Genomic DNA, 27,856 nt, shown 5'->3' on the forward strand with positions numbered 1-27,856 from the left:
AGATTCTGTATTAAAAGCAAAAATATCATACACATTAGATGAGAGCTGTTAGCACAAGCCAAGATTCAGTGTCTTATAGTTTCGCACTATTTGTGATGTTACTCTATTCTGCCAGGGCTTTCAAAGCGTAAAGCATGGTCATTTCTCCTGACTATGGTACTCTTAAAATGTTTTAAAACAGAATTCTGTAAAATAAAATCTAAACTATCAGATGAACACAAAGTCTCAAGTTTCTTTGAACCTTGATTGATCATGTTAATTAAATGTTTTCTATCACATGCTTTATTGACCCTTAGAATCATTATTTTTCAAGGCTACCCATTATGACACTAATCAGATGTATTATACACTGTTATGTTGCCTTGAGTATGCAGGCTGAGAAAGCTACAGCTTTACAACTTGGTGGGTAATTCAGGAATCATTTTGACTTTTCCCCAAATTTCCTCAGTCAGGTTTCCTATGACACTAAATTATCTCCATTTTTTTCTCATTACAAATACCAGGACCATGTGGATACTGAATCAAATTATTATTTAATCCTTTACATACAGCTTGGTGGCCATTAACAACTTCTCTAATTATGTTCCTTCACAAAGTAATGCTTTCTAGATACTTTACATGTAACCTTGCTTTGAATTGGGATTCCTAATGGTTGACTTCAGTACAAGTGTGATGTCAATAACATACAATAACATGTAAAATTAAAAACACTATATACGACATTAGGTTAAAGTAAATAATATGAACTAGTTTAATTAGCAGTTAACCTAGGCCAGAGGTTACCTGAATATGTTATTAAGACGAGATAAAAATTCTAATATTCTTATAGAAAAGCCTAAGTTAACTACAAATAATTACAGAATTATCCTTGAAACAGCACAGGACTTAATAAACTATCCTGTTTACAATATTAACAAACATCACCACTGTATATACGTTCCAACTGCTTCACAGGAAATAAGAAATATATTTTTTAAAAGATCAGATGTCCCATTCCCTTCCTAAGAAAGGATCTTAGTACCTTTACAATAGCTGACATCTTAGCCCTTCTAGCTTTCCCCGGCTGACCCCACACACTGAAGCGCAGACACAAATGCCCAAAGAAAGAAGACCCACTGGGGAGAATTGCACTCTGCTCAGTTTTGCATGCATCAGCGGACTTCACCGGAGATAAACACAACCCAGAGCAAGAGTAACTGACACAATGAAGCAAAAAAGAGAAATCTGAGGTTTAGTCACTCTATCTTAAACATCTCTTTAAGTAAGGGTGGTTTGTTTCTACTTGAGCTTTCACATATATATATATACCAAAAAATATGCCCTCGAGGACTCAACCACATTTCTAATACTAATCATTTTTTAAATATTAAAAAAATCTTGATACATAGTGCACCATATTTTATTATCATTTTAAACGATCCACAAACATAGCCTTTGTTTTTCACAAATGACACAAATTTTGACAATACAGAGGTGAGTTTTGGAAAATTTATTATTGGCTCTTTGTACAAATATTTAAAATAAGACTTCTATAAAAGCTTAGAAAACAATATGACAAGTTAGGTAGAATCTTTAAAAATCCAAGAAGTTAGAATTAGCCTACTAATTCTACTTTTGTTTTTTTTTTTTTAAATCAACTTCATTTCTAAGAACCCTCCCTAGTTCTCTCCTACATTTACCACAAGAGACTCCAGGCCAGAACTTCCTCCAAGGAGTTGTTTATCTAAAATATCTAACCCCAGGGATCACCAGAATAGTGTCTCCTAGATTCTCAAACTCTTCCTGTGGAGCCAGCTTCCTGTGACTAGTGAAAAAGTGAAAACTGCAGAAGAGTTTCCTAAGTAGGATTAGCATTTTAGAAGAGAGGAGGGAGTTTTTCACATCTAATTGAGATTGTAAATGGCACTCAATCCTCGAACCTCATTTCTGACTAACATAAAAAGTAAGGATAGCTCCAGTCACAAAATCTGTTGTTGCATCTTTCTACTTTGCCTCTTTGGGAAAGGTGTCAAGGATCAGCTCTGGGTGAAGTTTATCACTAAGAAATTACCTTTATGACTTTCTAATATTTTTCTTCTATGGATGCTACCTTCCTTCACCCCAAGCCCTTTTGCTAATATTTTTCTAAGTAAATATACAATTCTAAGATACAGATTACCTTGCTTCCTAAATATTCCCAAGTTGCTGACGTCCTCAAGAACATATATAACGCTTTTGGCCATTGATGTTTCCCACTCCCTCTTGCTCAAAGGTGTAATAGTGCTGTGCACACAAAGTGAAGAACAAATGATGAAAAGATGATTCTCTTTACTTGCTAATGCCATCTATTAGAGCTGTACAGTTTCCTAAAAATAAAAGTTCAAGAGACATTCCAGCCTTAGAAATACATTAATTTTCAGTGATAGGCCACAAGGGTGACTGTTTTGGTCTAAATTTCCACTGTAAATGTTTCAGAAAAATAATCTCTGCACATCCCTGACCATTCTCTTCCCTCCTGTATTTCCTAACGTACTCTCCTATAATTTTTAATTTCCTTCAATTAATTTATTTATATATTCAGCTATCTATTTGTATACATTTTATAAAAAGATTTTTTGAATGTGGACCATTTTTTAAAAGTTTACTGAATTTGTTACAGTATTGCTTCTGATGTTTGTTTGAAGTGAAGTGTTAGTTGCTCAGTCATGTTGGACTCTGTGACTCCATGGACTATATATAGCCCATCAGGCTCCTCTGTCCATAGAGTTCAGTATTCAGGCAAGAATACTGGAGTGGGGAGCCATTCCCTTCCACAGGGGATCTTATGTTTTGTTTTTTTGGCTCTGAGGCATGTGAGATCTTAGCTCCCTGACCAGAGATCGAACCTGCACCCTCTGTACTGGAAGGTGAAATCATCACTGGACCATCAGGGAAGTCCCAAACAGTAAAGGTAAAACTTCTCTCTAGAGGTAACTATAGCTTTACACACAGGTGTAAGAAATAATGGAGAGATCTTGGGTCCCCTTTCACATATTTTCCTTCATCTGTTAGTATCACAACCAGGATACAAACATTGCTACAATCTACTGATCTTGTTCAGATTTCCCCAATTTTTCAAAAATCTATGTGTGCACACAAATGTAGTTGGTTCTATAATAATTCCACCACAGATGAAGGTTCAGATATTCATCACCGTATCACGATACAGAACAGTTCAATCAGCACAAAGATCCTCCCGATGCCCTTTATAGTCACATCCTCCTGTCTCCCTAACCTCTGGCAACCAACAATTTCTTCTTAATTCTGTAAGTCTGCCATTTCAAGTGCAGTATCACTGACTCAACGGACATGAATTTGAGTAAACTGCAGGAGCTGGTGAAGGACAGGGAGGCCTGGCATGCTGCAGTCCATGGGGTTGCAGAGTCAGACACAACTGAATTGAACTGAACTGATATAGAAGGTGACATCTTTGATATAGATGGAATCAAACAGTATGTAATCTTTTGAGAGTTTTTTTTTTTTCTCCACTCACCTAACTCACTCAACATCAATCTCAATTATTATACTGATTATCCTTATTACTGCTGAATAGTATTCCATCGTACGAGTATACCACAGTTTGTTTAACCATCTACTGAGTGAGAGACATTTGGACTGCTTCCAATTTTGGCTACTATGAATGAAAGTGCTATGACCTTTCATGTTCAAATTTTTGTGGGAACAGAAATGTTCATTTCCCTGGGATGAGTGCAACTGCTGAGTTATATGGTAATTGCATTTTAGTTATATGATGAATTAACTGTCAAAGAGTCTTCTAGAATGGCTGTATCATTTTAAATTCCCAATGGACATTTTTCTTTACATTCTTAAGTTAAATTCCTTACTGGTGGAGATATGCAGAGTCACAACGTATTTTTTAGTGAAAATTCATTTTCATAAGTACATCTGGGGTACTGTTTTCTTTCTAAGTGATCATGGTAAATTGAAAAGTTAAAAGCACACTGTATGAAGAAAACAGCTGGGAAGTTCAGATGAGCCGCAATGTCCTAAAACTGTTCAGTATAGCAAGTGTGACCAAAGAGGTCAGAGACACATTTTTTAAAAAGATGTAAACAGAAACAGAGGATACATATAATGACATTCAAATTAGGAGTGTATGTATACATATGTCCCTCCAATAACTCTAGGGAAAAGTAAATTACAAGCAGATACCTGCTACTATGCCTGTACTTGAAGATGTTTTCTAGTAACTTTGTAAAATACCTAAAGATAATACTTACAATTTTTTTAGAAGACATCTGAGTGAAATCTTACTGTAAAATAATTAAAACAAAAGTTCATGTTTAATGTGCTCCTATCTATCTTGTCTAAATACCCAGATGTGCATGTATGCATGCATGCACGTGCACACAGACACACCAAGAGTAAAAACACTCTGCACTTAATCTTCTCATTAAAGGACTGCACAATTTAAATTCCCTGAAACCATTAGTATGTATAAAAGAAAAATAAAAAGTAGATGAGATTCACTGGTGTAACCATATTTCATGTCATGTAAACCTGAGAAACATTTATAAAAATGACCACATAAATAGAACACTACATTTTCTTAAATCACAGGTAAAAGAGAGCCTTAAATTGAATAGGATATCAAGTCAGAAATCTTCTCAAACATAAAACATTAAGCCCTGTATATGAAAAACTTTAAATATATATTCTATGTTGTCATGTTAGTCACTCTGTTGTGTCCAACTCTTGGCAACGCCATGGACGGTAACCTGCCAGGCTCCTCGGTCCATGGAATTCTCCAGGCAAGACTGGATTGTTATTTCCTTTTCCAGGGGATCTTCCCGACCCAGGGATCAAATCTTTTTATATATATCTTATATATTCTATAAACTGTAACAAAAATCCATAATTTACATTAACTTTACAAAAAATGTTGAGATACAAGCTAGAGAATGTGGTAATATTTTTATTGCATACCTCTTTGGGGATGTCCCCCAGTTGGGAGTACAGATTCTCACTAAAGCAACAGTACTATTCTGATGACTGTGCCATTCTCACCTTATCTTCTCATCATGGGTTTGTTCTACAGACCTTTCTCCACAGTGATTCTCTGAAGATTTCTCTCTGAAAAGCAGCCTCACTGCCACATCACCAAGCTGCCTAAGTTTTCCTTTTTCCTGTCCTAATGTGGTAGGTTCAATTCACTACAGCTACAGTTTCATACTACTATTTTGAGAAAGAGATTTTTTTAAATTTCCAGAAGTACAGGAAAGTAAGGGAATAACAAGGTTTCAGATAAGGAAATCTGACATTTGCCTTAAAAAGCAACTTTTAATTTCACATTTGAAGACAAAACAAGAGGAAAACAACTTACCTAATGAGTAACTTACCATTCTGGATTGAGGCAATGAAGCCCTGGAATTTTATAAATAATTTACCACCACCACAACCACCAATCACCATGTCTAATATTAAAAAACAAAAACAAACAAAAAAACCCCAAAACAATCCTGGTTCATTCCACACAATTTCAAGTATATGATTTATTATCTTATCAAAAAATTAAGTGTTGCTGTTTTGTTTTTTTTTTTGGTTGAACTATTTAGAACAAGATTGGCAAACTACAGCCAGCAAAGAAAACCCAGGCCACCAACTGTTATTTTTGCAGCTCATGAGCTAAAAATAGTTTTTCACATTTTTAAATGGTTATATAAGTACCTACATAGTATCACTGATTTTGCCTTCTGGGCTGTAAACACTAAATTATTTATTATCTGGCTTCTTGCAAAAAAAAAAAGTTTGCTAACCCCTGATCTCAGGGATCAGTATAGAAAAATATGTAATAAAAATTACTAAAATTTATAACTATAAATAAAACTAATTGATTTAATTTGCTATGAAGTGGCCTTGAACTCTACTCCCATTTAATTGTGACTCCCTAGAAATTTCATATAATCTGGGGAGTCTGACAGCTCTCCAGAGGTAGTCTCAAAGAGAAAAACAAGTATGCAACTTAAGAATGATTGTTACATACTTCATCACACTACACCATGCATATGCCACTAGCCAAAAAATATTTTTAAGAGGACAGTATTTACTGAAAATATAGTAATATATACAAGAAAGCTCCCCCATACAAGTAAAACAGCAACTACTGCTACTCTTAAAAACCTAAAATTCCAAGTAACACCACCACCAAAACAAATTCAACCTGGAAGTCATAGAAAACGTGAGCTATGAAAAGCAAAATCTGAATTTTTTAAGAAAAAAAGAAATAACCTGATATGTGAAGGTGATAACAAAAATAGTGGACACTAAAATTAAGCAAGTTTTTTGAGGGACTTTAACTAAAATGTGAGGCTTACTAAGTAGCAGTAACACAGTACAACAGCTATTCAACTGAATGATAACTACCATGAATACCTCAAACGGTAACATTTCAGTAACTGAAACCAAAGCAATTCAGGATATGCTTTCAAATTTTTAAAAAATTCACTTTCATCTGGTAGCTAATTAAAGCTTCCATAAACATTATGACCACTAACGAACATAGGACTAAGTCTTAACTTTGAAAACTACCAGAATTTTCAAGGTATAAGGAGTACCAGGCACACCTCTTCCCCACTCCCAGTTCTTACGACAATCACATATCTTTCAACACTCCCAATTGAGAACCATTGAGCTAGATGACCTGTAAGATCCATTCCAGAGCAAATTCTATGTGAATATAGTTAACACTTAATTAGCACTTATTTTTAACAAAATACTCAGAGAACCTATAGTAGATGATATAGATATTATTACAACCATAAGCAGTGAATCTGAAGCATTACCACATCGAAGCCACAGTCTGATGATCCTGCTCTAGGACTTTCCCTGTCAAAACAGGGTCGCAAACACTCATGTGTGCCATGGTGTGGTTCTGAGATTATATACATCAAGGAAAACTGTCAGGTTTACAGAAATTTCTTAATAAAAAAGTATAATGCTTTTGTTCTCCAGTAACCAAGCAACCACAGCCTCTTTCACCCACCCCACTAAAAGCAGAACTCAGAATATCCTCAGAATTCAGATTCACTCGTTGAGAATCAGACACAAACAACAGGAAGATTCAAGGAAGAATCATTTAACAGATCTATGCCACTGATCCACTATGAAATTGTGCAGATTACTGAAGATTACTGCTGACCACAGAGAATATACACACAGGTGATGATGAACAAATGAACCAGGTAAATAAAAATAAAGGTGATCATCTTTATATAAGTCAGTGGAAATACCATTTTGCAAGGTTGCAGAGTTGAGCCAACATTGTGGCCTGATGAAAATATTCACTAAAGACAGATAACTTAGAAAAAAATATCAGTGAGATATGAGTCAATGGCATTGTTGGTCAATCTTTTGCTAAATAACCCATGAAAAGTGAAAGTGGAAGTGTTAACTGCTCAGTAGTGTTGACTCTGAGAACCATGGACTGTAGCCTCCCAGGCTCCTCTGTCCATGGGATTCTCCAGGCAAGAATACTGGAGTGGGTTGCCATGCCCTCCTCCAGGGATCTTCCTGACCCAGAGGTACAAAGCAAATACAAAAGAAATTCACTGAAAGCCGAAAACCATGCAAAGGACTGAAAATTCCATCAAGTGCGACCCCATGGACTGTATAATCCAGGGAATTCTGCAGGCCAGAATACTGGAGTGAGTGGCCTTTCCCTTCTCCAGGGGATCTTTCCAACCCAGTGATAGAACCCAGATCTCCCACACTGCAGGCGGATTCTTTACCAGCTGAGCCACAAGGGAAGCCCAAAGAATCCTTTAAATATACACAAAAGCCACTGATGGATTAAGACCTAAATGAATTAAGAGTCAGTTAATAACTGAAGAGAAAATTAACAAGGTTCAAATGTGAAGTAAAAGACATTTTCTATATTACCATAAAATTTTTCTGAAGAAAAAAAATACACTAAAAAGTTCAACAATTAATTCTTTGCTCACTTAAAATATAGTGGATAATATAAATTTTGCTTTATTAATATTACTTTCTAACTGAAGTTTCTCCTTTCAAAATAAAGTCCTAATCAAATATTTCCCCCTCTATCTTCTGAAATCTTGGCATCTCTTTCCAGCAATTATTTATTTCTCTTATATACATCACTCTGGGAATGATTACTCAGATAATAGGGACCTGGGTCTACACAGGAGTACCCTTGAAACTCTGAAACATTTTTCAATGTCAGGTACTAGTTTGGTCTCTCCTAGACCTGAGCAAAAGGAGAAGTCAATGGCAACCCACTCCAGTACTCTTGCCTGGAAAATCCCATGGACGGAGGAGCCAGGTAGGCTGCAGTCCGTGGGGTTTCGAAGAGTGGGACACGACTGAGCAACCTCACTTTCACTTTTCACTTTCCTGCATTGGAGAAGGAAATGGCAACCCACTCCACTGTTCTTGCCTGGAGAATCCCAGGGATGGGGGAGCCTGGTGGGCTGCCATCTATGGAGTCACACAGAGTTGGACTCGACTGAAGCAACTTAGCAGCAGCAGCAGCAGACTGGACAAAAAGGAAACCATTAGCTCATCTCAGGTTACAGGAATGGTTTCAGAAAGAACTGCTATCAAGTCATTTTAACTATGTAAAGAGGATGCTTTTCAAACTGAGGATGCAGGGTAGGGGCATGGAAAGAAATTATTTCTGGAAGACAGTAGCTAGAAATAAAGTGCATATATGCACTGAAAGAAAATATTCCAAACCACTAAGGATAAGGTAACCTGTAACAGGGCTTCCCTGGTGGCTCAAACAATAAAGAAATCTGCCTGCAAGGCAGGAGACCTGGATTCAATCCCTGGTCGGGAAGACTCCCTGGAGAAAGGGACGGCTACCCACTGCAGTAGTGCTCAGTCACGTCCAACTCTTTGCGACCCCATGGACTGTAGTCCACTAGGCTCCTTTCTCTGTGGGATTTTCTAGGGGAAAACCACTTACTTTTCCAGGGGATCTTCCCGACACAGGAATTGAACCCACATCTCAAAAAAGCAAGAGAGTTCCAGAAAAACATCTACTTGTGCTTTATTGACTATGCCAAAGCCTCTGACGGTGTGGATCACAACAAACTGTGGAAAATTCTGAAAGAGATGGGAATACCAGACCACCTGACCTGCCTCTTGAGAAACCTGTATGCAGGTCAGGAAGCAACAGTTAGAACTGGACATGGAACAACAGACTGGTTCCAAATAGGAAAAGGGAGTACGTCAAGGCTGTATATTGTCACCCTGCTTTTATTTAACTTCTATGCAGAGTACATCATGAGAAACGCTGGGCTAGAGGAAGCACAAGCTGGAATCAAGATTGCCGGGAGAAATATCAAGAACCTCAGATATGCAGATGACACCACCCTTATGGCAGAAAGTGAAGAGGAAGTAAAAAGCCTCTTGATGAAAGTGTAAGAGGAGAGTGAAAAAGTTGGCTTAAAGCTCAACATTCAGAAAACGAAGATCACGGCAGCTGGTACCATCACTTCATGGCAAATAGATGGGTAAACAGTGGAAACAGTGTCAGACTTTATTTTGGGGGACTCCAAAATCACTGCAGATGGTGACTGCAGCCATAAAATTAAAAGACGCTTACTCCTTGGAAGGAAAGCTATGACCAACCTAGATAACATATTAAAAAGCAGAGACATTACTTTGCTGACTAAGGTCTGTCTAGTCAAGGCTATGGTTTTTCCAGCGGTCATGTATGGATGTGAGAGTTGGACTGTGAAGAAAGCTGAGCGCCAAAGAATTGATGCTTTTGAACTGTGGTGTTGGAGAAGACTCCTGAGAGTCCCTTGGACTGCAAGGAGATCCAACCAGTCCATTCTAAAGGAGATCAGTCTTGAGTGTTTATTGCAAGGAATGATGCTAAAGCTGAAACTCCAGTACTTTGGCCACCTCATGTGAAGAGTTGACTCATTGGAAAAGACCCTGATGCTGGGAGGGATTGGGGGCAGGAGGAGAAGGGGATGACAGAAGATGAGATGGCTGGATGGCGTCACCGACTCGATGGACATGAGTCTGAGTGAACTCCGGGAGTTGATGATGGACAGGGAGGCCTAGCGTGCTCCAATTCATGGGGTCACAAAAAGTTGGACACGACTGAGCAACTGAACTGAACTGAACTACTGCATTATCAGAAATGGCAACCCATTCCAGTATTCTTGCCGGGACGATCACATGGACAGAGGAGGCTGGCAGGCTGTAGTCCACGGGGTCGAAGAGTCAGACACAACTGTGCGTGCATGCACACACACCTCTAACACAAGCTACAATTGTCCCAGTGTGTCCTCCATGGAAAACTAGTTCCCCACAGGGTAATGATGCTTTTTCATTTTAAAAGACTTCTGTGCATCATCTGAATCTGGAATATGATGGGCTGAGCACAAATAAGCTACCCCGGTTTTCCCCAGAGTCTTTAACATTTCAAAGTACAATCTGAATCTTTAAGAGGGGACATGTGATATATTGCTTCCCAAAGTTATGTCACTATGGAACTTTTCTTCATCATTACCTCTCAAAAGCTGTGTCTCCATACTTACAGTTCAAGAAAATGCTGAGCTAGTAAAACCCGGAAGGCATTACATAGAAAGAACTAATACTTTATATGCCTAATGTGCCTAATGGAAAGAATACTTGATTAGGAGTCAGAGGACATGGGTTTTGTTTTGCCACTTACTGACTCTATGTCCTCAGGGAAAGAAACACAATTTTCTTGCACCTTAGTTTTATCATTTGCACAAAACCAATTAGAATTCTAGTTGTAGCCTTTTCCAGGGTTGAATAAAAGATATTGCATAAGGTTATAGAAATAATAAAATTCTAGAGCTACAGAAACTTTTAGACTATCCAGGAAAACCTTATCTGAAAGATAAAGGTTATTTTTCAAGATCTGAATTACAATCCAGATCTTTTAACTCTCAGTCCTGTACTTTTTCTATACTACCATATGTTGTTTCTGGTTTTTAAGAGATAAAAATATTAACCAAACATCTCTAGAGGCAAAACAGGACTCAGAAAGGAACACAAAAGGTGTCAGAAAAAAAAAAAACAGAGGGTACTATCTTAAGTTTACCATTGACAACACATGCACATAGCATCTAAAATAAGTAAAGCTTTAATAGACATGGGGGATAGACAGGTAAGAGCAGTGTACAATAACTTGGAAACCAAAGGGATGCAATTCTATAAAGTAATTTGTCTCTATGTCCAATTAATAAAACGGTCCTACCATCACCAAAAATACATCTAATCAACAATAGGTAAAGGGAAACAAATATTAATGAAATCAATGAAGGGCCCAAGAGTAGAATAATGGACCAAAGTTGGAAGAGGCTAGAAGTAAATAAGACGATTTGGTGATACTACTGCAATTCACTGCTGTGCAGTTTTACTATAATACAGAAATGTTTGATGCTAATTACTTAGTGATATGCCAAAAGGATGTACTTATTTCACTTGAAACATAAGAAAGAAACGCTTTTCCATACTGACAAATCAACAGGATAATTCTGGAATTCATTAGAAAGAAACACTAACTGATTCAACATAATAGCTTTCCTTCCTGTGTAAAATGCTTCAAAATATCTAAATGAATACAGAAGTGCATGTTTCTATGGCAAATTGTTCATTATTGAATCATTATCAACCCTTGTTAGAAAAAATTTCTCATTTTTGCAATGTACAAAATCATTAGTGTTTGAGAGCTCCATCATGAAAGATAGTAGCACTTTACAATCCACTATTTCTTCAGGCAAATGTGCTTATTATGGCTGAACATAATACGAAAAACAACATTCCCTAGATGTACAATTTCACTGCCCCCCACCCTCGCTTAAATGGTGTTTTTATATGTTGACATCAATGATGAAATATGTTACTGCTTTCCAGTTAGTTGTAACTGTTTCTCAGCACTCATCATTCACAGAATCACTCTGAAGGTTTTATCTATTATGATGAATAGGTATGAACAGTTGCAAATACTGCTAATACTGCCAGGTACATCTCAGTCCTGCTTTAACACTGCAGGTTTTCAGCCTGAAAACTCCCCTAAAATTATCAAACGGCTAACAAAGTGAATCTATCCACTGTAACTCTACTGAGTGCTACAGACCCACCTTCTAGGGTGTTAGCTCAATTCAACTCACACCAAGTGGGATTAATTGCTGCTGTTTGGAGCTGCTCCGCAATTTAAAGGACATTCATTTCCCAAAGCTAGCTATTGTCATGCAGATTGCTTGGACTCAACAGTTAGATATCTCATTTGATCATTTTTACTAAAAATAAAAGGAAGTGTAGTAAATCAGATATTGCCTAGATCACTGCAATTCTTTTGAATCTATCTGTCTAACCTTTTCAAGGTCATTCCCCCTTTCTTAAAAGTAAATTAACATTTTTAAGCTTAGATAGTTAAAATGTATAATGAAAATGTACCCTCACAATTTTAAGTCACCTTTGCTCAAAGCTACAATAATGATGCAATTCTTCTAAAGAGTAAGCTCTGTAAGCTAAAAATGAAAGTAAGAACATTAATATAAAAAAGGACAATTTCTGAATTTTCACAATTCAGTTATACACCTAATTAAGAAAGCTTAGTTCAATGTAAAATTACAAAAACAGTGCCTATAGTTTGGTCTACCACACTTACTATAAATTAAATACTACTTGGGAAAAGGTATACTACAAAAGGAAACTATTTGGAGTATCACATCTATTTTACTTTTTGATAGCAAGTTCAATAAAAAATTTAAAAAACAGATTAGAAAGTTTTCCCTAGCCTAATGCAAGGATAATTATTTTGTTCTAAATTTAATCCTGATTTTTACCTAGATGATAATATATTTAATACCAGGATTCCCAGTTTCATTTATGGTTGAAACAAATTGTCATTCTGAATACAATATTTACCACATACTCAATGACTCCGGCTTTAAAATGGTAACTGCCTTAGGCAAAATCCACATCTGAATCTGTCTCCACCACACTTTATGGAGGATAAGGGAAATAAACAAAGACTGTGCAAAATAAAACAATTTATAAAGAAATTGCCGACCACCAGGATTTTGAATTTGGGTAATCCACTTAGATTAGCATGGCTGTGTCTTAAAAGGACAATTCTAAGACCACAATATAGGTCATGTCCTTAAGAAACAGAATAAGTAATGAAATCAATGTCAATTACACAAACCTTCCATATTAACATGACGCCACTGACAACCAATAAGACAGATTAAATAAAGCTTTTGTAATGTGCTTAGACCCAGCATAAACAAGATGGAAAAAATGTCATAAAACGGATTCTTTTGAATCAAGTTCTGCAGAAAGGTAAAAGTGTCACTTAAAAAAAAGAGTGGCATCCAAACTCAGGGAAAAATTTGAGGGCTCCTCATTTCAGATTGAATCGCTATAAACTTTGATATAAGAAAGAGAGAGCGGAGAGAGTGAGAGGAAGGGAGGGCAGGTTTGCCGGGAGGAGGGGGAGATACAGAGAATGGTTAACTTTAAAGGTTATGCCAAAAATAATCAGTTTTAGGCGGTCGGTAATGTCATTCAAAATGCAAATTTACTACAGAAAAAGAAAAAATTTTAAATCCCCAATATGAACCAAAGTGCTTAAAACAAATGCTGCAATATTTAAATGTACTATTAAGTTTTTATCAAACTGTCAAAAGAAATATTGTCCAACATGAATAAAATTTGCCTAAACTCACTGCTGTCATATTTTTATTTACCACACAAATACAACTGTTAAGACAAATAGTAAATTAAAAGCAAATGTCTCTGAAATGCTTCTCTGCTCAGAAGGTACAAAATATATAAAGCTTGGTGTCACAGACACTGCCAACACTGACAGTTAAAACACTGCTGCTTCCTTTATTGATAGCAATGACAATAAGGCTCTAAGAGAAGGACCCACATTTCTGAACGCTTGCCCCGCAAACTTGGCTGAATAGAGAAAACCCAGATGCTCCTAGAAACTTAGGAAAGTTTCTTTTAGATACTTATGTGTCCTTCCTGGACAAGGGGATAAAAAAATGTCTCTGATCCAAGAGGCTTTGTGAAGACTACTTGCAGAGAATTACCAACTTACCCATTAGATTTGAGTTCATGAAAGGTGTTGGGGACAAGCCTTCGTGGGCCCCTAAACGACTGTCATTCAAGTGATCACTGTAATGAGGGCTGTCTGTAAAACCCTAGAGGGGAAAAAAAAAAAAAGACCGGAGTATTAAAAAGATTATTTGGCAGTCCTGCTAATTGAGCATAATGACACTCATCTAATTAATATACAGACTTACAAATGGTCATTCCTAACCAAGTTTCTGGTTCATTACTTGAAAAACTAAACAGAAGTGCTGCTTTTATTCTTTTTAAGATTTTAAAGTCAAAAAGTTCCTATATACATTTTTTTAAAAATTAGCGCTATGATCTCTTTATATCCCCGAAAAGTAAAATTCTAAATGGGATGAACTAAGAACGTATACTTATGAGTTATAATAAACTAGAAAAACATTTATCCTCCTTTCTCTGCCTCCATACACCCTATCAATAAAGGGTTTGGCAATTATAAGATTTACTTAAGATGTTAAAAATAATCGAAAATCAATATACTAGAAATGAACCCTTTCCTAAACGCCAAACATTTAGTAAAAGAAGATCTGCTTATATTCCTTTTAATACTAGTATAATAACTATATATACTGAGCCATGTATACTCTTATAAAAACTGAGCCATGTAAAATAGAAAACACAAAGACAGTTAATTTCTTAAGAATCTAGAAAATGAAACTGCAAACACCATGAAAACAATAAAGCTAGTGCTATTATTTCACAATGGCTGTTACTAAATTTATCCTTATAACTTAAAACATGCTTTTTAAAAGCAAAGGAGCCTAAAAGATACCAAAGTTTACAAATAAAGTAAATGTTACAAAAGCTCAGTGGATTATTAACTGTTCTGGTTCTCAGATTCTTATACATACTAAGTACAGCATCACCTCCAAAATCATACTTTCTATACGAGATTCTGAACCCTACTTAAAGTGTAGGTGGTACCTACCCTTTTGCCAACTTAAAGCGATTTTAGTAAAGATCAGAAAATCTTACAAGAGGCCCAAACAAGAACAAAAACTCACCGCCTTGGCTCACAGAAGCGACCCAGAATCCCCTGGGACTATAAAATCATCAATCACTGAACATTTATCATTACCCAGACTGCAGGCTAACATTCAAGAAGACATTAATGGGGCTGAAACAGGCCTCACTATCTTTGCAGGGATGCTGTCAGTTCAACCAAAGGGCTAGGAATTGAGGGCTAAATAACTGTCAAATCATTACAATTGCTTCTGGATGCATGTCACAACTCCTGCTATTCAGTTTAAAACTAATCTGCTGGGAGTGCTAACTCCCAAATGAATCTGTGTTTCATTTTTATCTACTTTAGAATCACTGATACACATGTGATAGACATTCAGAAAGAATATTGGTGACATTTACAACTTGGTTATGACTACAAAAGTGTCCTCTGGTAACCACAACCAGAGTCCTGTCTGTCACAGCCACAGGCAGCAGGAGCTATATACAAAACAGAATGGCTCCTGGCTAAGGTCACTCCTTGGAGTTTACTTTTGTTGCTCAAAATTAAACACTTTTAAGTGCTAAGTGACATCCTACTATCTCACATTTATCTCAGTATTTTCCTCTGCCCCTCCCTCCCACTGTCATTCTTAGGTATAGAGTCAAATAAGACAATAAAGCTTAAGAAAACTCACTGAAATATTACTTAGCAGCATTAAATAACTATTACTCTTGAAAAATGCCAAAAGAAATGCATCTGTAGGTCATCCATGCTGTTCACACTTCATTTCAATGTTAAAGGATAATAAAAGATTAATTTTGTATATTCTCAGTTCTCTTCATTCTTGAAGTATAATAAAAAGAACTTTCCCCCTTCATGACTATAAAAATAAAAACATTAAAAAAATTTAAAACTCTAAAGTACAAGTATATAAATAAACCTAAGTTTCAGGGTATCATCAAATGACTTTTATACACATTAACTTTATACACCACATATATTGCAGTTAAGCAAAGACTCTAAGCCCCTATTAATATATGTTCTTTCAATCATAAAAAAAACACAGTAAGTACTATTATCCACGTGTACCCACATACAGCAGGGAACAGTACAGAAGTTACACAAGATTATATCTTAGTCCACTAATAAAATCTGAGATTGTCATATTATACCACAGAGGATCTATACCTGTGTCATCACATACAAACAAGATTTGAATATAGGCCCTCAGTATCTGTTTACTCATAAACATGCACTATTAACCACAGTGTTAATAGTGAAATTTGACGTAACTCATTTCAAATTTCAGTAAGTCATAATTTCATTCATATAAGACAAAAATTAAATAGAAATTTGAATTTTTTTTTAATATCTCACAGGTTCATCTTAGTGTATAGAATTTTTGAAAAGCCACAGCCTAAAGAAAGGAAGTGAAGTGAAGTCACTCAGTCATTTCCGACTCTTTGTGACCCCATGGACTGTAGCCTACCAGGCTCCTCAGTCCATGGGATTTTCCGGGCAAGAGTACTGGAGTGGGTTGCCATTTCCTTCTCCAGGGGATGTTCCCGACTCAGGGATCGAACCTGGGTCTCCCGCATTGTAGGCAAACGCTTTACTGTCTGAGCTACCAGGGAAGGTGTCTTCATCCAGATGCAAAGCGATGATGGAGGATGGAACAATGAAACTGGACTTTAAATGTTTGTCAGTTTTAGATCAATATATGCCAAGTGAGAGCCACTCAGTTGTGCTAGACACTGCAACCTCATGGACTGCAGACTGCCAGGCTCCTCTGTCCATGGAAATCTGCAGGCAAGAATACTGCAGTGGGTTGCCATTTCCTTCTCCAGGAATGTATGCCAGGACCTTACTTGAAAAACTTGGACTGGCTACTGTTTGAGACTATTCTTATCATTGCTTCCTCATAGTGGAAGTGATCAGTTCAGTTCAGTCGCTCAGTTGTGTCCGACTCTTTGCGACCCCATGAATCGCAGCACACCAGGCCTCCCTGTCCATCACCAACTCCCGGAGTTCACTCAGACTCACGTCCATCGAGTCAGTGATGCCATCCAGCCATCTCATCCTCGGTTGTCCCCTTCTCCTCCTGCCCCCAATCCCTCCCATCAGAGTCTTTTCCAATGAGTCAACTCTTTGCATGAGCTGGCCAAAGTACTGGAGCTTCAGCTTTAGCATCATTCCTTCCAAAGAAATCCTAGGGCTGATCTCCTTCACAATGGACTGGCTGGATCTCCTTGCAGTCCAAGGGACTCTCAAGAGTCTTCTCCAGCACCACAGTTCAAAAGCATCAATTCTTCGGCGCTCAGCCTTCTTCACAGTCCAACTCTCACATCCATACATGACCAAAGGAAAAACCATAGCCTTGACTAGACAGACATTAGTTGGCAGAGTAATGTCTCTGCTTTTGAATATACTATCTAGGTTGGTCATAACTTTCCTTCAAAGGAGTAAGCGTCTTTGAATTTCATGGCTGCAGTCACCATCTGCAGTGATTTTGGAGCCCAAAAAAATAAAGTCTGACACTGTTTCTACTGTTTCCCCATCTATTTCCCATGAAGTGATAGTACCAGCTGCCATGATCTTCGTTTTCTGAATGTTGAGCTTTAAGCCAACTTTTTCACTCTCCTCTTGCACTTTCATCAAGAGGCTTTTTACTTCCTCTTCACTTTCTGCCATAAGGGTGGTGTCATCTGAATGTCTGAGGTTATTGATATTTCTCCCGGCAATCTTGATTCCAGCTTGTGTTTCTTCCAGTCCAGCGTTTCTCATGATGTACTCTGCATATAAGTGAAATAAGCAGGGTGACAATATACAGCCTTGACGTACTCCTTTTCCTATTTGGAACCAGTCTGTTGTTCCATGTCCAGTTCTAACTGTTGCTTCCTGACCTACATACAGGTTTCTCAAGAGGCAGGTCAGGTGGTCTGGTATTCCCATCTCTTTCAGAATTTTCAACAGTTTATTGTGAGTGGAAGTGATACCCACCCAGAAAATTACTTTTAAACAATTTACAAACAATTAAATAAGACAGGTTCCAGAAAATGAACACAGGTATCTCTCAGTCAGCATGTTAACTGTGTCAACTAGCTGGGTAATATCTACAACAGTGCTTTGCAAACCTCAATGTTCATATCTACTGACTAGTTTAGTTCATTTCAGTCACTCAGTTGTGTCCAACTCTGCCACCCCATGGACTCCAGCACACCAGGCTTCCCTGTCCATTGCCAACTCTCGGAGCTTGCTCAATCTCATGTCCATAGAGTCGGTGATGCCATCCAAGCATCTCATCCTTCATCAGCGCCTTCTCCTCTTGCCTTCAATCTTTGTCAGCATCAGGGTTTTTTCCAATGAGTCAGTTTTTCACATCAGGTGGCCAAAGTATTGGAGTTTCAGCTTCAGCATCAGTCCTTCCAGTGAATATTCAGGACTGATTTCCATTAGGATGGACTGCCTGGATCTCCCTGCAGTCCAGGGACTCTCAAGAGTTCTCCAACACCACAGTTCAAAAGCATCAGTTCTTCGGCGCTCAGCTTTCTTTATGGTCCAACTCTTACATCCATACATGACTACTGGAAAAATCACAGCTTCGACTAGATAGACCTTTGTCGGCAAAGTAAGTGTCTTTTTAATTTTATGGCTGCAGTCACCATCTGCAGTGATTCTGGAGCCCAAGAAAATAAAGTCTGTCACTGTTTCCATTGTTTCTGCCACTATCTGCCATGAAGTGATGGGACCAGATGCCATGATCTTCTTCTTTTTGAATGCTGAGTTTTAAGCCAGCTTTTTCACTCTTCTCTTCCAGTTTGATTCTGCATTTATAACCAATTGGTGATAGTTATGCTTACTTATCCATGCACCACACTTCTAGCAGCAAAAATCTAGACAATCTAGAAATAAAGATCTTTTTCATATATAGAAGAGAAAAACTCAAGTCTACAAAGGTGATAGCTGAGTTCCCCCCACCCCAACCCCACCAATCAGAACTACATTAAAACATGGTAAGTTTCCAGGTAAGTAAAAATTAGGGGGAAATATCAAAGTTAACATAAAAATCTAAAGCAATTAGAGTAACATTATGTTTTTATACATGTAGTTAAGTACTCATCCATTTAGTTTTCAGTAGAAGATAGATGTCAAATAGAGCTTTAATGAAAGAAATGAGTTGGTTGACCAAGAGTTTAAACAGCAGGCTCCGTAAGTACCACTTATAGTTAAGCAAAAAGCCTGGATGTCTATTAGGAGGAAGGGCTAAAGGTATAATGCTGAATGCAGTTGATAGAAAAGCAAGGAAGGAAGCAGAATAGCCAGAACATCAAAGGGCAGGAGAAAATGAGCAGAAGGTGACTGCCCAGAGGGAAAGGTTGGAGTAACAAGAAAGCAACAAAAGCCAAACAAGCAACTGTTAGAATGGAGCCCAAGGAGATCAGTCAAATGGTACTGAACAATGAATGCTTTTTCAATTATGGAATATAAAGTAAACCAGTGAGATCATTAAATACAGAATTTTCATGATGCATACTTTTAACTGATAGAACATCACTGTGGTAATAAAAGGGAGCCAAACCTGACCCCCTAGAGCTCCTAATTAAGATCCTAAATTCTGGGAAATGGTTTTACCAGGAAAATAGATAATATTCATTAATAAAAATGAGATTTTCATACATGAGATGATAAACACTACATTATGGAAGACCAAGCAGAACTATCAGAATCATCTATCATAGTAGCTTTGTAGCCAAAGTATGCTACTAACCACAAAAATACTTCCCAACACACCCTTAAAAAACAGTTTCTGCCTTAACATAAAAATGGAAAGCACTCAAAAGATAAATCACTGATAAAATCAGTTGATACACAGAGTTTACAAAAACTGTTCATCCTGTATTTAATATCTAAATTACAATTTCCAATTTTTAAATACTCCCATCTATGAATGCATAACACTTCATAAAAAGTTTAATATTATGAAATATATTCTACAGAATATTTCACACTTTTCTCTATGTTCATTTTATGGTACAGAATTTAGAAACTTCAGTCCTTGCCACAATAAGACAACAATCAATTAAAGCTGCTATCCTTTTTCAACTAATTTAAATAGCACATAAGCAAACAAATCTTTTGTTCTATCAGAAACAAAACAAGGCTTCCCTGCTGACTCAGTAGTGAAGAATCCACCAGCTAATGCAGCAGACATGGGTTCAATCCCCAATCTAGGAAGATCTCACATGCCACAGAGCAAAGTAAGCCTGTGTGCCACAACTATTGAGCCTGTGCTCTAGAGTCCAGGAGCTACAACTACTGGGCCCATGGACACAACCATGGAAGCCCATGAACCCCAGAGCCTATGCTCTGCAACAAGAGAAGCTGCCACAACGAGAAGTCCAAGCATCACAACTAGAGAGCAGGCCCCGCACACCACAACTAGAGAAAAGCCCACGCAGCAACAAAGACCTGGCACAGCCATAAATAATAAACAAACTGATAAAAAAACAAAGCAGCTACTGCTATTTACACAATACAGATCTACTGTCCTCTGTCTCCTAAAAAATACAAGAACGTTTTTTGCTGCCTAATGTTTTAAATAGCTCTTTTAAAAATTTTATTTCACTCAACCAGTAAATATGGCATAATCATCAGAGAACTCTCCCAAAAAGGTTTTTTTTCCTAAACCATGCAGCTATTTCTTTGTATGAAAACCACTGTCTAATCCTATTTTACAATATTATTTTCAATTCTTTTCAATAGATAAAAAGGGATGGGGAGAAAGGCTCTTTCAATAAAGATTTACTTTCTCAGAAAAGCTTTCCCTGACCCTAATCAAACTGGGTGAATTGATTTTCGGCTCCCATAGTGGCAAGCACTACCATCATATCACTGCTCACACTTACTGAATTTACCTATTTAATCATCCATTTAAATTATACCATAATTATGCTATAATTGCACAGTATAGGTACAGTGGATAAACGTGGAATTCTTGGAGCCAGACTAACAGGCCTGCATTTCATCTTTGTCACATACCAGCTGTGTGACTTGAAACAAACTAACATTTCTTGCCTCAGCTTCTTTATCTGTAAAATAGGGATAATAATAATATATTTATCTCACAGGTTGTTATAGGGATTAAATGAGTTTTTCTTCGTGCAACACAATATATGCTAGTCATTATTATTATCATCTCAGTTAGAGATGGTTACGTCTTACAAAGTCTGAAAAGGCAGGCACCATGTCTCTTTTTCTGACAATTACACCCCAGAACAATGTTTGTCACATTTATAGCAAGTGCTCAATAAATGACAGATGGATGAGAGGGTTCAGTTGCTAAATCCTTAAAATGCTGCAGGGCTTCAGATATCATAAAGGTTCAATTAGTTTTTCCACAGAACACCCAATAATTAGCAGAAAGAAAGTTGATAAGGTGCTAGCTTATCTAACTGGACTGAACAAATAACCAGAGATTTTTGGTATTCAAAGAGCCACAAGATTTCATACCAAGTATTGAAATCCTATAGCTCTAAGTGGCCAAAAACTAGTATCAGTTCAATCAGTTCAGTTCAGTCGCTCAGTCGTGTCCGACTCTTTGCGACCCCATGAATTGCAGCACGCCAGGCGTCCCTGTCCATCACCAACTCCCGGAGTTCACTCAGACTCGCGTCTATTGAGTCAGTGATGCCATCCAGCCATCTCATCCTCGGTCGTCCCCTTCTCCTCCTGCCCCCAATCCCTCCCAGCATCAGGGTCTTTTCCAATGAGTCAACTCTTCACATGAGGTGGCCAAAGTACTGGAGTTTCAGCTTTAGCATCATTCCTTGCAATAAACACTCAGGACTGATCTCCTTTAGAATGGACTGGTTGGATCTCCTTGCAGTCCAAGGGACTCTCAGGAGTCTTCTCCAACAATTCTTCGGCACTCAGCTTTCTTCACAGTCCAACTCTCACATCCATACATGACCATATCAATAACCTCAGACATTCAGACGACACCACCCTTATGGCAGAAAGTGAAGAGGAACTAAAAAGCCTCTTGATGAAAGTGAAAGAGGAGAGTGAAAAAGTTGGCTTAAAGCTCAACATTCAGAAAACGAAGATCATGGCATCTGGTCCCACCACTTCATGGCAAATAGATGGGGAAACAGTGGAAACAGTGTCAGACTTTATTTTTCTGGGCTCCAAAATCACTGCAGATGGTGATTGCAGCCATAAAATTAAAAGATGCTTACTGCTTGGAAGGAAAGTTATGACCAACCTAGATAGCATATTAAACAGCAGAGATATTACTCTGCCGACTAATGTCTGTCTAGTCAAGGCTATGGTTTTTCCAGTGGTCATGTATGGATGTGAGAGTTGGACTGTGAAGAAAGCTGAGTGCTGAAGAATTGATGCTTTTGAACTGCGGTGTTGGAGAAGACTCTTGAGAGTCCCTTGGACTGCAAGGAGATCCAACCAGTTCATCCTAAAGGAGATCAGTCCTGGGTGTTCACTGAAGGACTGATGCTAAAGCTGAAACTCCAATACTTTGGCTACCTCACAAAGAGCTGACTCACTGGAAAAGACTCTGATGCTGGGAAGGATTGAGGGCAGGAGGAGAAAGGGATGACAGAGGATGAGATGGCTGGATGGTATAACCCACTTGATGGACATGAGTTTGAGTGAACTCCGGGAGTTGGTGATGGACAGGGAGGCCTGGAGTGCTGTGATTCATGGGGTCACAAAGAGTTGGACATGACCAAGCGACTGAACTGAACTGAATTGTATTTCCTGACTTACTCCTATGACAGACAAGGAAATAAATGTCTATGTATATCAAGTTAATAGTTTTTAAATAAATCCTTTAAAGTATCTCTATATCTATGAAAAAGACAAGTGAGTTGATCTGATCACAATAGTTTGTTACGTGAAAGTAGGAACTGTGTCTATATCACCTATTATCCTATCACTAGTGACAGGGACATTAACAAACACATAGTATGTGACTAATGAAATCTGTTCATTTAATGAAAGAAAAATGAACAATGCTCTCAGTTAATCAATCAGGTCTACCTCTGAAAAAGCTATTTAATAATCAATACATTAAGGTTCTGCTATTCTTAAATAGATCAGGTGTTAATAATAAAATTTCTTGATAGATCTGGGTTTTGTCATCCAGATCCATGAGTTACTTAAAGGCAACAAAGTTTATTCCTTTTTATCACTACAAAAGAGACCAGCACAGAACTTCGCATGCGAACTAACAGCTTAAGTTTTTCTTGAGAGGATGAATAATCTCTCCAGGTAACTTCTTCTTTATGAATGCTAAGAAGTGGTTTCACAGAATTACCAAAACCTCAGACTGAAGAGCAAGTCTTGAACTACTACGTGGGAGGATAAGAAGAATCAAAATCTTACAGAGGTGGAAAGGATCCTCAGAAAATATGATGAACAGATGAAATACTGCTTAAGCACAATGACATAAAAATACTTCTGAACATAAGATCACAAAGGATCACCAAAAAAAGTTCACTCAAGCTTCATTCTAAGTTGAGCCATTCATGTTCACAAATTTATCCAAGTAACTGTTAATGTTATCTGTTAGAACAATCAGACTTAATCCTGGCAGACTATTTCTGTATTATAGATCTCCATTTCTCCATTGTTCAATTCCATATTCTCTTATTCAATAAAAGCTTACAAGCAGAGTATGTCTTTGGAATTCATCTATCATCCCCCCTTACAGATTTTGAATGTCAATTCCTCAAACAATGACTCCATCAAAATCAGAAATTCATTAACATATAATACATAAAATGTGAAAACATTCTTCTACTACAAGTACAAAAAGAAGTAAAATAAACTATTTTATTTAAAAAACATTAGCCCATTTATGCTACTTTAGTTTGTAAGGTTATAAATAAGCAGTACCAGAAGAACTGATTCTTGTAAGAACACAGAAAACAACACTTAATTAAAAAAATAAAAATTAGCACCAAGTATTATCTGGTTCTCCCCAAAACTATAGACACTAAGTTCATATAAGAAATAATATTCTGTTGATGGTTTCTAACGTATAGATTTTTGCCTTCTTCCCATCAACTGGCAAAACTTACAGAGGTCATTAAGTTCTAGTTCAAGAACTGATATTCCATTAAGCAAAAAATTTTAAATGGTGAAAAGAAAAGTGAACTCGATTAGAAAATTATCTATCTTAAAAAATTATACTATGAAACACAGTGCATCATACATAAAATTTTGAGGAAATCTTACAAATTCAATTTATTCCTAAACAAACATACTGACTTTATACTTGCCTGCAAAAGCTTTATTAATAGATCATATTCATATTATACATAGCTTTTTAAAAAATTTCATGTATTTTTAAAGGAGAAAAATAAGTCATGAGGCAAAGGGAAAAAACTGCTTTCCCATGTAATTTAAAACCTGTATGCAATTAAAATTTTTCACTCTAATTTTTTTTAAGTGTTCTAATTAGAATTCATAGGAGTGGTTACAAAACAATACTGAACGTGTTTTAAATCACATTACTTAAAATTGCTCATGGATTTTCTCCTCTCTGACAGTCCTCAAAGCATAGTCTGTGAACTAATGCTGGATCAAGAATGGTGTGTTACCAATCAACAAAAAGGCAAGAATAGAGACGAAGCTTTTGACAATGGTTTAAAGTAGTCTGGCAGAGCAATTTTGTTCGCTGTATAATAATAAAAAACTAAATGTATTTTATGAAATTAACTACCTTAAAAATTACACTATACAATATAATGCAGCATATATAAAATGTTTTTAAAAATCTGTTAGATTATATTATTCCTAAACATCCTAACTTTATACATATAAAGGTTTACTAAATTAACTCAAAATGGATTGAAGACTTGAACATAAGACCCGAGACCATAAAACCCTTAGATGAAAGCATAGGTGGAAAGTTCCTTGACGTTGGTTTTGGTGATAATTTGGGGGGTTTGATACTAAAAGCAAAGGCAACAGAAGTAAAAATAGACAAGTAGAACCATATTAAACTAAAAAAGTTTCTGCATACAGCAAAGAAAACTGTTAACAAAATAAATGAAAAAGCAACCTATAAAGTAGGGGGAAATATCTGCACATTATATATCTTCTTATAAGGGGTTAATATAAGGAACTCACACAACAGTAAAAAAACAAAAACAAGCAATCCAATTAAACAATGGGCAGAGAATCTGAAAGAATACAGATGGCCAAGAGGTACATGAAAAGGTGCTCAATATCAGTAATTGCTGGGGAAATACAAATCAAAGAGGTATCAGCGTACACCAGTTAGAATGGCTGTTAACAAAAAGACAAGAAATAACAAGTGTTGGCAAGGATGTGGGAAAAAGAGAACCCTGTGCACTCATGGTGGGACTGTAAACTGGTGTAGCCACTATAGAAAACCGCACGGAGGCGCCTCAGAAAAACCTTAAACCTAACATGAAAAAAGTGAAAGTGTTAGTCGCTCAGTCTGGTCCAACACTTTGCCATCCCACAGACTAGCTCACCAGGCCCCTCTATCCATGGGATTCTCTGGGCAAGAATCCAGTGTCCATTGTCTGGGGGTAGCCATGACCTTCTTCTGGGGATCAAACCTGGATCTCCTGCACTGCAGGGAGATTTACCATGTGAGCCACCAGGGAAGCCCCAAAACTAACATGATCCTACAATTCCACTTCAGGGTATCTATCTGAGGGAAATGAAAACACTCATGTGAAAAGATACATGTATCCGCATGTTCACTGCAGCATCATACAGAATAGCCAAGATACAGAAGCAATCTAAGCGTCCATGGATCTACTGACATAGAAAATGTAGATATATACAACGGAGTACTATTCAGCCATATTTTGTACAACACAGATGGATCCTGAGGGCATTATGCTAACTGAAGTAAGAGAAAGACAAATATCTAATGATTTCACTGATAAGTGGAATTTTAAACAAACAACTGGAACTCAGGTACAGAGAACAGACTGGTAGTTCCCAGAAGCAGGTGGGCTAAACTGGTGAAACCTTTCAGTTTAGCTTACTCATAGACAAACATACTGATTTTATACTTGTCTTAGTGTATCCTAGGCCTAAAAAATCAGAACGTGTATTTTGAGATCTTTAGGAGATTCATATGCAAATTAATATGAAAATTAAAGTCAGAGAAGAACTAGTTTATATTATCTTGTAAGTCACATGGACTAGTACATGGTAAAATCCTCTACACCACAAGCACCTCATTCAAGTCTGGTAGAGCTCAAATTTTTAAACAATAATTCCTCTACCTCATCCACAAACTACACAACCAGGGAAAATTAGATAAAAGAAAGACAAATGAGGTTCAGTTGCCAAAGAACCTCATAATTTACATATTTTAAACCTTTAATCTTTTGCTATTACATCTGAAAGACTGAACACATAACTTCTCAATAAATATGTAAAAATACTTGATGTTCAAGAAATCAATTCAAATATATCAAACCTAGGAATAAAGTAAATTTATTAAAATCCATGCATTAAGAAACAATAACTAACTATTAAAAAGACATCATACCACTCATTGAGCAAGACAATGTTCTTATATGCAATAGCCTATTTTAAAACAGTTTCTAAAACACCTGTCCTATATGTTAAAAATTTATTTTAAAATATCAGGTGGGAAAAATAACAACAAAAGTTAAATGGAATATAGTATAATAATATACTATTGGGCTTCCCTGGTTGCTTGGCTGGAAAAGAATCCGCCTACCAATACAGGACACCTTGGTTTTGACTCCTGGGCTGGGAAGATTACCTGGAGAAGGGAAAGACAACTGACTCCGTATTCTGGCCTGGAGAATTCAGGGTCCCTAAGAAGAAATGGAGTAGCCATCATAGTAAACAATTGTTTGAAATGCAGTATTTGGATGCAATCTCAAAAACAATAAAATGATCTCTGTTCGTTTCCAAGGCAAACCATTCAATATCACAGTAATCCAAGGCTATGCCCCAACAAGTAATGCTGAAGAAGCTGAAGTTGAAAGGTTCTATGAAGACCTGCAAGACTAGAACTAACACCAAAAAAGATGTCCTTTTCATTACAGGGGACTGGAATGCAAAAGTAGGAAGTCAAGAAACACCCGGAGTAACAGGCAAATTTGGCCTTGGAGTACAGAATGAAGCAGGGCAAAGGCTAATAGAGTTTTGCTAAGAGAACGCATTGGTCATAGCAGACACCCTCTTTCAACAACACAAAAGAAGACTCCACATATGGACATCACCAGATGGCCAACACAGAAATCAGACTGATTATATTCTTTGCAGCTAAAGATGGACAAGCTCTACAGAGTCAGCAAAAACGAGACCAGGAGATGACTGTGGCACAGATCATGAACTCCTTATTGCCAAATTCAGACTTAAATTGAAGAAAGCAGGGAAAATAACTAGACCATTCAAGTATGACCTAAAACAAATCCCTTATGATTATACAGTGGAAGTGAGAAATAGATTTAAGGGACTAGATTTGATAGACAGAATGCCTGAGGAACTATGGACGGAGGTTCATGACATTGTACAGGAGACAGGGATCGAGACCATCCCCAAGAAGAAGACATGCAAAAAAGCAAAATGGCTGTCTGAGGAGGCCTTACAAATAGCTGTGAAAAGAGAAGTGAAAAGCAAAGGAGAAAAGGAAAGATATACCCATTTGAATGCAGAGTTCCAAAGAATAGCAAGGAGAGATAAGCAAGCCTTCCTCAGAGATTATTGCAAAGAAATAGA

The 27,856-nt window shown here is 37.2% G+C and overlaps 1 protein-coding gene across 1 annotated transcript in view; it reads right to left on the bottom strand.

Moving 5' to 3' along the window:
- Nucleotides 1-27,856, bottom strand: part of TCF12 (transcription factor 12) — a 402,539-nt gene that overhangs the window by 200,204 nt on the left and 174,479 nt on the right. The window contains exon 5 of the mRNA XM_052646128.1: nucleotides 14,105-14,207. Coding sequence (XP_052502088.1) covers nucleotides 14,105-14,207 — 103 coding nt within the window. The remainder of the gene's footprint in view (nucleotides 1-14,104; nucleotides 14,208-27,856) is intronic.

This window comes from Budorcas taxicolor, chromosome 10 (genome assembly GCF_023091745.1).
Source record: "Budorcas taxicolor isolate Tak-1 chromosome 10, Takin1.1, whole genome shotgun sequence".
Lineage (NCBI taxonomy): Eukaryota > Metazoa > Chordata > Mammalia > Artiodactyla > Bovidae > Budorcas > Budorcas taxicolor.